The following is a 12,030-nucleotide window of genomic DNA, read 5'->3' on the forward strand; positions in this document are numbered from 1 at the left end:
CGATCAGAAGGTCAACAAGAAGCCGAAAGGTAGAAATCCACTAATGAGCTGCGGAACAAACGAATCAGTGTACAAGTAGAGAATAGCTAGTGGTCATAGGTAGAGATTTCGAAAGTGGTCCCAGGCTCAGCAGGCGCTTCTATGTTAGTGTCGACAATGATTGCCTGTACTCTTGTGCGGGCACTAACTACATCAGCCAAAGGCTTGTAATTGAGATAAGTACGAGGAGTGTCCATCCTAGATCATATCTGCCTGGATAATTTTAGCTTATGGATAAATTTATATAATTCTGAGTAGCACGGCAGGGATTGAACGGCAAGGTAAAGCCTGTTGCAAAATCTCAAATATTGTGGTGGAAGCAGAGCTTTCTAATCGTGTGATTGCCGGAACGAATGAGGATATTATGCTCCAGTTCTACGGAGACTCAAATCACAAGACTTTGTTTCGCGCGCCATCGAGGGTGTGAAAACAACTCTGCAACCCACCGCGAAGGATTATGCGGTCGAGAGAGCGTGCCTTCTCGTTCTCTCGGCACTACACGACTTCTTGTACATCCTACAAACGGTGTCGTACCACAGTTGAAGATCAAAGGTACTTCCAAGCTATGACAAAAACGCCGGATTAACTTAGCATACTGACGTAGTTATTGCTAGGGACAAGATTGACCATTGAATGTGCTGGGGATGATTACTTCGCCCATGTTGACAAGTTTAGCAATATGGACCTTTGGCTCGGTACAGATAGCCTGGAGGCGCCCAGTTTGTTTCTGTGTGGTCGGAAGATATAGCTCAGGCAGATGTTCAGTAGTCATGGAAATTTAATGAGGATCTTCAAGCACACAATGGCCACTTTGGGTATTCTACATATTATTTGAACCGAGCTATTTAAACTGCACCAGTCAAGGCCAGGTAGGCTCTTGCTGCCTCTAGCGACCGAGACTGCTAGAGCTTGCGCTCAGCGCCAAAGAGAGGCCAACAGCCGAGAGGCCAACAGCGCCAAATTCGTCTAGGCCACAGCAATAAGTTTGTCCGAATATAGCACATGATGTATTGTGCAAAAATTGGTACTTCCATTACATCGTCAACAGCAGCGTCTGTCTCTCCCCAGCCACTGTTTTGATTCAGGCTGCCGGGGAGACATATGCAGGTGCATGGTTGTCCTGTGGCTTAGTCTGGGCAACGAGCGCGGGTGTGCCACACCCCTGAGCTGAAAGAATATGGGAGAATACTTTGTGCATATTTCCTGCGGCCATATAATTTGCATCACCATTTCTTCAACCTGTGAAGAATCTGGGTTTCCTCCATGTCTCAAGAGTCGCGACGAATCTCACAGGATGAAGCGACGGGGGAGCCGGCGCCAGACACAAACACGTCTGGGGTTAGCAGGCGACTCTCCAAAGCGGCAGAGGTAGCAATCAATCAAGCAGGGAGTGAGCGCTCTGTATTGCAACAAGAGCATGGCCCGATGTTACTCGAATGGATAAGCCAGAATAGGCGGCACCTTGCTGAACGCGCAAAACCATACATGTCTCCTGAGCTGCCCTCAAACTCGCATAACGAGGCGCCGAGAGAGTCAGCGCCGGGCAAAAACATGGCGAGTATTGGTACGATATTGCCCCTTACGGTAAAGCGAGACGATTTTCTAACAAACGGCACTGAAGTCCGGCCACTGGTCGAAAAGAACCCGGAGGGAATCTCTGAGCATAGAAGATGGGACGATGACCTAGCACGTACAGCAGAAAGTTTCGCTGCCGCCGAAGCTGCCACTAGGATTCTACAGCTTGGAACGCCTGCATGCACCGGTACGACACAGTCCCCAGTATCGAAAGGTCCGGCCAATGGCACTGCTGGTGCGCAACACTCTACAAAGCAACTAGGTTGTGCAAAGCAACCCAGTCATTGGATTCAAGAATCACCTGAGCTATTCCAAACAAAGAGAATCAAGCGCGTTCACCCCAGATCAGAAGATCACGATGACAGCTCTGGCGGAAGAACAGTGAGCTTTCCAACATACTCTACACTGCGCGAAAATTGACACTTGCCCACTAGAGCCCGATGATTCCCAGTGGCCCCCGCCCGAGATCCGATGTGGTGAATACTGTTCAAAGCATGGACAACCTGACTCACGGCGGCACAACTCGACCTCTCACACAACACGCTGCTATCGATCTAGACTCGACTACTCAGATATCAGGGTCTCCTCATCACATTACTCTTTGTCGAGTAATTTGTGCCAAGAATCACGAATCCTGTCATAACCAAATTTATACGGACGAACCAAGTGCCGCCGCCTCGAATGGAGGCCGCCACATCGCAGGAAAGTGCCCAGTCGCAAACGTTGACAAGCTTTTGAAGGGTCGGCCGAATACCCTCTTCGTGGTGTATCGTGATTACTACTGCGAAGGGGACTCTTCGGTCGGGGTTGATCATAAACAGCGAAGAAATTATATGCGTGAAATCATCAGTATCGCGTCAGAGGGCCTCCATGCAGCGATGGAGAGCATTTCCAAATTCGCTCCGGATCGCGGCAGCTATACAGGACGTGCCCAATGCGACTACCACATAACGACTTCGGCCTTGACAGACGCACCGTGGGAATACTCTCGCCGTTTCTTGTATCACCATCACGACGAGATTTTGAAAGTAGCCGCAGGCCCCGCAGGTTCTTCAATGATGGTACTCTCGCAATGGCTGGCTGCCAACCCCGACCCCATGCAAGAGGAGTGCAATAGACTTTTTTCTCAAGGAATGGTGTCGAAAGCGACTTTGCCATGGCTCTTCAGCCCAAACAGCGTCGTCGTTTCATCAGAGGGTTCTTTGAGTCTGGCGCACGTACTGCTGAATTTCCCAAGCTCTGATGCGCAGTTGCAGCTGAATTGTTGGGGCTGGGCCTATCATCAGAAATGGTTGGCCCGAAGCCATAGAACCCACACCATAAGTGTGCCTACAGGCTACCCTACGAGTATCACGAGCTTGTGCATATATCCTCTTGAGTACGTCACTGAGGCCACAAAGTATGGCCTCCTCAGCAAGTTCTGGGGCTTCCGGCCCTGGAGCTATGTCGCCTATGCAGGACCAGACTACAATGGTCACTGCATGTATGTAAGTGCAATCTACATCCGGACAGATTCATGCTAATTGCTCTATATTCACATTTCCAGCCAGTGAATTCTCGTTTTATAATAGATCACAACACATTCGGCGCCTACCATCCTGACCATATTACATGCGATTCCCTTCAAGACAGGCTAGGACGCTTCGATCGATGGCCTGAGCGAGTTCCATATACTGCCAATTTGTCAAAGGAGCAACTAATACTACTTCCGCCGGGAATCCATGCTTTTTATATGCAGAACAAAACGTGGGGTCGGTATACCGCAAATAATTTTGAGTATTAATCTGCTAACTATCAGCAGTTCATCTCATCCCAAGCCAGATTCGGCCCGTATGCTGGAATAAAGTTGGCTTCGAGCAAGTCATGCTTCCTTCTCGCACCAAGAATATGGTCAAAGGATTGGTTATGATGCGTAATTCGCGATCAAAGTCCGGAAGCTCAGTTGGGGAAGTCGGCTTGGCACCTCAGTCGACCAGCATCGGCGGCAAGGGCAATGGCTTGGCAATGCTGTTCCATGGCGGCGCTGGCACAGGCAAGACCTTTACAGCTGGTGAGTGGTATCGATTCCTATGCTTGAATTAAGTTAACCAGGTGCAGAGAGGTAAATTTTCTTTGATACCTGGCTCCAGATTTTATGCTCTGCGGTCACCTTTCTAATGATTGATGGCAAGATAGTGTGGCAGAGGTGGCGGAAATGCCCCTTCTCAGGTTCAACTACGAGACTATAAGTGCCAGCCTAGAAAGTACGATGAAAATACTCCAGTGGGCTTTTAAACTTGGGGAAAGATGGAATTGTAGTAAGTTACTTTGTAGTTCATTGGAACAAGTTTTGATTGATGACATTCGAAACTAGTTCTGGTGCTTGACGATGTCGAGGCATATCAAGAGCATCTGTCTGCTGAAATTGAATGTCTCTCTGCCAATAACAGTGAGATAACTCATTACCAACTCTTCCCAGCTTCTTATTGACATCGGAAAAGGGCTTCGTAAAGCAGTGGAATCTCACAGAGGAATCGTCATTCTTACGTCCAAAAACACTCGCCCGTTCGACCAGTCATTCAGGTCCCGATTTCAGCTTGCGGTGCACTTTCCTTCGCTAGAACCTCTCAGTCGTCAGAGTATCTGGCACAATTCTCTCGACAACATCCGCACAAGCACCCAACAAGTCGATTACGACGGCATCAGTGCAAATATGGAGGAGCTGTCGATGCACGAATTAAATGGGTGGCAGATTCACAACGCGCTGGCTATGGCGCGATCGCTAGCCCTGTATGACGAAGAAGTCTTGACCTGGAATCGGCTGAAAGAAGCTGTCGAAGTCACCAGCACTGAATGGATAGGCGAATGAGATGCTCACTGACTTGCAGATGAGCAAGGGCGTGAGGGAGGTGATACTAGCTACGCCAATTCTCAAGGTTGCGCATTACTTGAAGAACGTCAAGTCTCAGCAAATAGAACACGAAACAGAAATACGGATAATAATAGAGTTTTTCTTGGCTTTTGTAGCAATCTCTGACTACGGCTTGGTAGGCCAGCCAGCCGACGGCATTAATAAAATTCCTGCAATCTGGTTCATCTCTTGGCAAACTGTTTTATTTTTTATGCAAAAATCTCCTATTTATGCTCTATAATAAACCGAGAAACTGCATATCTTTCCCTTTCTGTTGTACTGAACTGGTTGCAGCAACACTAATGTTTCACGGTGCTGTTTCGAATCTAGCCTCCGTCGAGAAGTTGGCGCAACACGGCGGGCAGTGCTTACGGTCCGAAAACAGCCAAATTAAGTAACGAGTTAATGCAAAGAAAACACTTCCAACGCCCGATCATAAATTGGCCCTCTGATGGATCTTTTGAGCCGTCTCGATTTTTGCAAACTATAACGGCCGTGGCTTATAAGTTGCCCTGAGCCCGCGAGCGCACTAGCTTGGCCCCTCCCTTACGCCTCCCCCGTGAGCCTCGACACCCCTCTACTCGCACCTGTGGACGACATCTAAACGTTAGACGTCGCCAAACGAGCGAGCCATCACCTCCTCTCGGCGGCGCTTTCATTCGCCTGGCCTTTTTCATCCCCCCCCCCCCACGGCCAAGCAGGCGGTATCATCTACCCGATCGCACGAGCCTGGCTCTGGGTTACACACCGCCGTTAAACTGCCCCGCCAGGAGCCAGCCAGACCCGAACAACGAGGCGACGTCGCGCCAACGAAACGCCTCATCCCTCCTCTTCCCGCGATGCAGAACCCGTTCGGTGCCGGCCCGACGCCGGGGGCGACGACATCGTACTTCAACCACGGCAACGATTCGACATCGCCCTCGCGGCCCACGACGCGCGATGGCGGCTCCTCGGCCGTTTCGTCTGCGCTCGGCCTCTTGAGCCAGAGCCTGTCCAAGGAGCGCAAGGCGTCCTTTTCGCGCAAGGCCTCGCTTTCGGGCGCGCGGCGCCGTAGCAGCGTCTCCACGGCGGGCGGCGGCAGCGCGGCAGATGCCGTCATGACGGACGACTCGGCGCCGCCTGCGCTGCCCGACTATGCTCTCGCGGCGGCGGTCAAGATTGCGCCGCGCGACCCAGTGCGCAGTCCCATCAGCCCCGACAGCGCGCCCTTTTCCGCCGTCAGCCGCTCGGCGTCGAGCACGGCATTCATGATGCCGCCCCAGACGCCCTCGACAGCAACGGGCATCAGTCCGACGCAGTGGAGGCAGAGCGAGGTGGCCATGATGCACCAGCAGATTATTGAGGCGGCGCAGAAGCGGATATCGACGCTGAACTACCTCCGCAAGGCGTAAGATTGCCATCCGAACGCGAGATTGCGGTTCCTAGCTAGCTAACAATGCACAGTCACGAAGGCCGGGTGTACTGGTTCAACACATATTTGTTTGAAAAGTCCGACCTCAGCCGCATGCCCGCGTACGACCCGCGCAAGCTCGCCCGCAAAGCCACCAACATCCTCCTCCTCGGCGTGTCTATCCCCACCATCAACGACCTCTACTCGTCGACGCCTGTCGAGTTCCTGCGCTGCCTCAACAGCCTCTTCTCCGAGTTCGACTCCTTCCAGCAGCTGCACGGCGACTCGTCCTCGTCGCTGTCCCGCGCCCGACTGCCTAACATGTTTCGTCGGCCGGGGGGCAAGTCGCGACGGTCGACGTCGACGGCCGACATGTCGTTCACTGAGGACCATAGCGGCCCTGGCGGCGGTCTACCCGCTACAGGCACAGGCGGCAGCGGACCCTCCGTCATGAACTTTGCCGCGTCAGAGTCGGACCTCCTCCCCGGCGAAGAGTACACCTATCTACTGACGCCGTCGCTGCCGTTTGACCCAGACTTTTTCGAGACGTTTGCTACGCTGTGCGATGTGCTCATCGACTCGTACAACCGGTTCCTGGCGCTTATGCCCACGCCGCGAGAGTGCTCCGCGCCCGTGGCCGAGCTGTTTGCCAAGGCCGATGCCAAAGTGCGGAAGCTGATTGTGCAAAACATTGTCAAAGACTTTGAAGAGCACAGCAAGGCGCACATCAAGGCCGAGATGGCCAACATTGGCAAGGTCGTCTTGGGCGGGCTCATGTAACGACACAATGCTGGAAATCCACAAAAGCATCAACATTGAAGGGAGTTTAAATTTGGGCTTGGCGCATTTATCATTATTATTGGGTTTGCTGTTGGAATACTGGGAAATTGGGTTATGGACTGGTGTAGCTTTGTTAGACTTTGGGATGAAGCGCCTGACACGGGCAACTGGATGATCCATGTGTCTGGGGTTTGCAATTGTTCATTTAGCTGGAACTGTTATTTTCCGTGTACAATTCGACTATTTACACATAGATGTACATTTATACATGGCGTCTTGTCAGAAAGACTCAGTTTCACTTCTTGCCACCATTCGCAGCAGCCTTGGCCTTGGCCTCTTCTTCCGCCACCAGCATCTCAATCTCCTTGCCCACGAGCCACTCCCTGCCCGCATCCATGACTCTGTCGAGCACGTCGCCGCCCTCGAGCACACCCGGCAGGTTGTGCACGTCGAGCGCGGCGCGGTGATCCGTGCAGCGGTCCTGGTTGTAGTTGTAGGTGCGGATCTTGTCGCCGCGCGTAATCTGCGTCGTCGAGAGCACGCTGTTGCGCAGCCGCGCCGCCTCTTCTTCGCGCTGCTCGGCACGCTGCGCCGCGATGCGCGAACGCATCAGCTTCCACGCCTCGTCGCGGTTGCGGTGCTGCGAGCGGTGGTCCTGCATCGACACCGTCGTGCCGGTAGGCAGATGCGTCATGCGAATCGCCGACTCCGTCTTATTGACATGCTGTCCGCCCGCGCCGCGCGCGCGCATCGTCTCAATCTTTAACTCTTGGGGATCAATGTAAAACTCGCTCTCGGGGTTATCCACGTCCATCTCGTCAGCTGACGCTTCGGCAAACGACGGGAGCACCCAGACGGCAACGGCGCTCGTGTGCACACGACCCTTGCTCTCGGTGCTGGGGATACGCTGCACACGGTGCATACCTGCCTCGGCGCGAAAGATGTCGTACGCGCCGGCGTCTTCAATTTCCAAAATGGCCTCCTGCAGCGGCAGCTCGCCCTCGGCCGACGACTGATCGCCCGCGCCCTCGGCCAGGTCGTACTTGATGACCTTGCTGCGGAAGCCCTTGCGCGCGCAGAGGCCCTTGTACATCTTGAAAACGGTATCGGCAAAGTAGCGGCCCTCGAGGCCGCCTGGGCCGGGACGGATTTCCAGCATGCAGGGCAGGTCGGCAAAAGGATGGCGCGGTGTCAGGCTCGCCGACAAGCTGCGCCCGAGGCTTTGTAGCTTGGCCACTTCTGTGTCGAGTTCGTCGCGTGCAATCGCGGCCAGGTCGGCGTCTTGGCCGGGTTCTTGGGCCATGGTTTTCAGCTCGGCAATGGCGTTGTTTGCGGCCTCCCATTCCTCCAGCGCTGTAGCGACGCGCCGCAGTTCGCCTGCTCGTTTCGCCTTGGCAGCATCAAAAGAGTCGTTCAAGGTCTTTTGTAGCTCATTGTGTTCGGCCGTGAGAGATTTCGCTCGCAGAATAAGACTCGGCGCAAGTGTTGATTCTAGGGAGCAGGAGTTAGCTTGGGCAGATTGGGCGCCGCAGTGTCGAAAGGGCTCACCGGTAGAGGCAAACCGCACCAATTGGGGCTTTAAAGATTGGGCGCGATTCAGTAAGGCCCGCGTGCAGCTGCGACATATCCATGGCGCAAGCGTCATGCTGGGCTGCAGTTGGGAAGTAGATGTTCATTCCAAAGTCAGGAGCTCCAAAAAGTTTTTGGGACACGACGTCAGGGTCCACTGGAGCTACTGGGCCAAGCAGCCAAGCAGCCAGCATGATTAGACATAACGATGGAGATTTTCGTATAATGCTCGATCTAGTATGAAAAATCTCCATTCTTCGAGAGTACCGACAAGATTGCATTTGTAGTTATTGAGTGGCTCATCATATTCCGGGCGGCTGTGCTTCTCGTGCACTAGGCTGCTAACGTACAACGATGAGAGATGTACGTTGGGTGGTATTAGAGCCGTGCTGTGGTTAAAATCTAAGTATTTCCCATTTTAACTTGCTAAAATACATTACCTAGTTTTGCGTCCCTAGCTTAACAGTTGTATTGCTTATTAGCCACGTACTCGGGCAGTTTCAGTCCGCGTTGTGCAATATAGAAAGCACGCCGCCAGCCGGGAGACTGCCCAGACAGATCGTTACAATGTGCTGCTAGCGTGCCAGGGCACCACAAGACTGCCTTACAATACCTCAAGCTCGTGGTCCTTTTTCTAAGGTAAGATGAGGACTGGTTGCTTTTGTTTTCTGGATGGAAGTATCAGAACTGGCTTCCTTCCTATGTCGGGGCACTCGACTCCATCGAAGACTCGTCGTCAGCTGATTGCCTAAAATGTTTTCGCGCGGCGTACTATGGGAAAGAGAACAGAATATCGTCATTCTTAGCTATTGATAAGCTCTCGGGAAGCGACTGGGGTGTCGCATTTGGCTGGGACATTATCGACTTCATCAGTAATGGCGAGGTTAAGAAAGGAGAGTCTTTTAATGTGTCAATTACTCCGACAGACATAGACAGCTGCGGTATGGGCCCAACTCTGTTTGAAGAATATAAGCATACGGAGCTGTGACGAAAGAAAGAATGTTTACGAGTTTCAGCAAATATCGAAAACAGACAGCAAACCGCACAATACAGTCAAAGTTGCTCCGTCGTGGTGCACAAAGTTTCCCACCCCACAGACGCTGTGCACACGTTTTGACGAATATGACCCTGCAAAGATGTAATTTGGTATACTAATTAACTAGGAGTTTCGTTGTGTATTTTTATCTCTTCGGCTGTGACTTGAGACTGAGCATGATGTTGCCATTATGCTATGGCAATCATCGGGGCCGCTGCTCAGCCCAACTTGAAACTTAAGTTGCCTCCTTCTTACTGCAAAATTTAGCAGCAGCCAATATTATACTGCCAACTACCAAACATGCACCTCCCCAGAGCTGCGCACCCAAGTAGCTTCCACCGCGCACGTCAATCAGCTTTCCAGCCAGCGGCGGCCCGGTCAAAGCTGCTATACTCACGACACTGAAGATCATGCCTATCCTCGTTCCGCTTTTGCTGAGATCCTTGGTGAGACCAGCCAGCGTCGCTGGAAACAGTCCTTGAATTCCAGCGCCAAAGTAACCCAGGAATATGATCCAGATGTACTCATCGATGATGGTCTTGACGCCGACCCACGCGAAGACGCATACAGCCATCGCTAATACAGTGGGCAGGAACACGTTGACAGCGCCAAAGTAACGGTCGCTGAGGTATGCTGGAACCATTCGTCCCGGGATACCAACCGCATTGATAACGATGAGCATGTTGAAAGAGTCATCTTGCGAACCATTCAGGACATTGACGGCGTAAGCGCGAGCCTAATGCTAGTTAGTGCCGCGCGCATGCGGTGCCGGCGATCGCACTTACATAAAAGTATACAAAGTAAGTTGCCCAGAGTGTGATGAACATGCTAATCGCAAAAAGTACATATGTAACTTCTTGGAAAGCCGTCGTGTCGATGAAAGCTCCCGCTTTGCGCGGCGCCAGCCGAGTCCGAACGCACACCAGCACAATAGCATATACAGCCAAAACCACAAACCCCATGATGCGCATCGTCCACCCAAAGCCGATGCTGTGCAGAAGATTTCTCGCAATGAGCGGAAACACGATTCCACCCGTCGCGCCACCGCAGGCGCTCGCCGAAATGGCCAGGGTGCGTCTCTTGGCAAAGTACGTCGACGTGTTGGCCACCATCGGGGCAAAGATGGTGCCGCAGCCGAGCCCCGTGCAGAGGCCTTGCGACAGGAAGAGCTGCCAGTACGTCGTCGCTACGCTCGCCGTGAAGATGCCGACGAGCTGCAGGAGCGCGCCGACGACGAGCATCGGCTTGAAGTAGCCGGCGTCAAAGAGGCGCCCGGAGAAGGCGCCGACGAGGAGGACGAGGCATATCTGTACGCTGCCGATCCAGGACACGGCAGACGGGTCCAGCGAGAGCTGGTCCTGGTAATATGGTTGAAATATGCCAAAGCTGATGATGTAGCCCCAGGTGTTGAAGACGATGAGGTGACCGGCAAGCACTTGCAGCCAAGCGGTCAGTCCGCCGTCCGGTGGCGGCGCCGAGATGACGGGTGTTGTGCTGGCTGGCGTCTGTGTTTCTGTATTGCGCTCTTTGGTGTGCATTGTGGCGTCCTCACGACGACTTTGTGGATCCACTGCCATTTCCAGCCTTTTTTTACGTCTTCATTTATTTCGGCAGTCGTTGGTCGGGCAGCCTTTGGTCGCGGGGGCCATTCGTTATTTTTGAGCCAGAGGTTTATGAAGACGGTCAGGGATAAGTGTAAAATAGATGAATTGGCCAAGATGCCAAGACGCCGGATCGACTCACAATGACTACATATAAAGGGCGTGGAGAATCAACACATTCGCCGAGTGCGGCAGAGCGCCTTCGGGGTTCCGGCTCCGCTGCGTCTCGTCATCGGGTAGAGCGGGTACGGCCCCGTCTCGGATGGGCGTGCGAGCGCTGATCGTCGCTTTGCGAGATCGATTTGCAAGGCGATGAATGTGCACATGTCTGAAATCGAGTTTAGCTTGGAATCTGAGAGCTGTCGCGTCTTCCAAGTAGCTACGCAGGTTGCATTCGAAGTGGCATTGGGCCCGTCCGTGCGCAACGCTGAGCATGGGTCCATACCGGTTTCCGGCCCAAATACAAATGCCATGCAAAAGAGACTACTGAGTATGTTCTTGTGTTCCGTACCGTTGCATTTTATGCGCAAGTCTTCGGCCTTCCACCTCCAGGGTGCTCGGTCATCGAACAGGTTATGACATGCACGATGGGATCGTACCGGATTTTGCTGCCGTCTCGAGACGGAAGAACGAAAAAAAAAAAAAAACTTCAGCTATCAAGTATGCAAGAGAGTATAAATTGGTACATGACGATCCTTTATGGCTACTATGTGCGCCGAATGTGGCCCCAATGGCTGTCTGCCCCGCGATATGAAGCTGTGTGAAGACATTGGCGGCAGTTGGGCACCACTAGGCTTACTATCCTATATACTGGGAGTTCACGAATTATCAATATTTGTGCCCGAATTATCCACACTCGAATTGCATCGACATTTTCTCCATTTTCTTTTCTTTCCCCGGCTCTATTTAGCAGCTCGGTTGCAGCATCATGGATGCGATGCATCGGCCCCTGAACAAATTCTCCTGATGGAACTGTGATCTATTTTCTAGTCTTGCGTATCTTTGTTTTACATAATGGGCAACTGAAATGTCCGCCTGAGTACCATTTATCGATGCATGCAGAGTGAAAGAAGTGTCTGCAGGGCAGGCATCGTACGAAATCGCTTCTCTGGACGATGTCTAGGCAAATGACACTGAGATTGTTTAGTAT

General features: G+C 52.6%; 4 protein-coding genes across 5 annotated transcripts; 2 read left to right on the forward strand and 2 right to left on the reverse strand.

The window, feature by feature from the left end:
• Window positions 1–1,524: 1,524 nt before the first annotated feature.
• LMH87_000052 (uncharacterized protein) lies at window positions 1,525–4,462 on the forward strand (the record flags this gene model as incomplete). 2 transcript variants are annotated; one of them, XM_056197897.1, is made up of 9 exons in its annotated part: window positions 1,525–1,603; window positions 1,661–1,995; window positions 2,049–3,101; window positions 3,161–3,365; window positions 3,416–3,664; window positions 3,712–3,715; window positions 3,790–3,911; window positions 3,968–4,042; window positions 4,095–4,462. In XM_056197897.1, 9 exons carry the CDS (start codon window positions 1,525–1,527, stop codon window positions 4,460–4,462), a joined length of 2,490 nt encoding a protein of 829 aa, XP_056054898.1. The 2 variants fall into 2 exon arrangements, with proteins under 2 accessions (XP_056054898.1, XP_056054897.1); XM_056197896.1 differs by lacking the exon at window positions 3,712–3,715 and having other exon boundaries at window positions 3,786–3,911.
• An 881-nt stretch (window positions 4,463–5,343) lies between these two features.
• Window positions 5,344–6,674, forward strand: LMH87_000053 (uncharacterized protein; the record flags this gene model as incomplete). The annotated part of the gene is made up of 2 exons (XM_056197898.1): window positions 5,344–5,891; window positions 5,948–6,674. 2 exons carry the CDS (start codon window positions 5,344–5,346, stop codon window positions 6,672–6,674), a joined length of 1,275 nt encoding a protein of 424 aa, XP_056054899.1.
• A 295-nt stretch (window positions 6,675–6,969) lies between these two features.
• LMH87_000054 (uncharacterized protein) lies at window positions 6,970–8,319 on the reverse strand (the record flags this gene model as incomplete). The annotated part of the gene is made up of 2 exons (XM_056197899.1): window positions 6,970–8,165; window positions 8,223–8,319. 2 exons carry the CDS (start codon window positions 8,317–8,319, stop codon window positions 6,970–6,972), a joined length of 1,293 nt encoding a protein of 430 aa, XP_056054900.1.
• A 1,195-nt stretch (window positions 8,320–9,514) lies between these two features.
• On the reverse strand, window positions 9,515–10,817 carry LMH87_000055 (uncharacterized protein; the record flags this gene model as incomplete). The annotated part of the gene is made up of 4 exons (XM_056197900.1): window positions 9,515–9,533; window positions 9,604–9,611; window positions 9,677–10,015; window positions 10,065–10,817. 4 exons carry the CDS (start codon window positions 10,815–10,817, stop codon window positions 9,515–9,517), a joined length of 1,119 nt encoding a protein of 372 aa, XP_056054901.1.
• Window positions 10,818–12,030: the final 1,213 nt, after the last annotated feature.

This window comes from Akanthomyces muscarius, chromosome 6 (assembly GCF_028009165.1).
Source record: "Akanthomyces muscarius strain Ve6 chromosome 6, whole genome shotgun sequence".
Lineage (NCBI taxonomy): Eukaryota > Fungi > Ascomycota > Sordariomycetes > Hypocreales > Cordycipitaceae > Akanthomyces > Akanthomyces muscarius.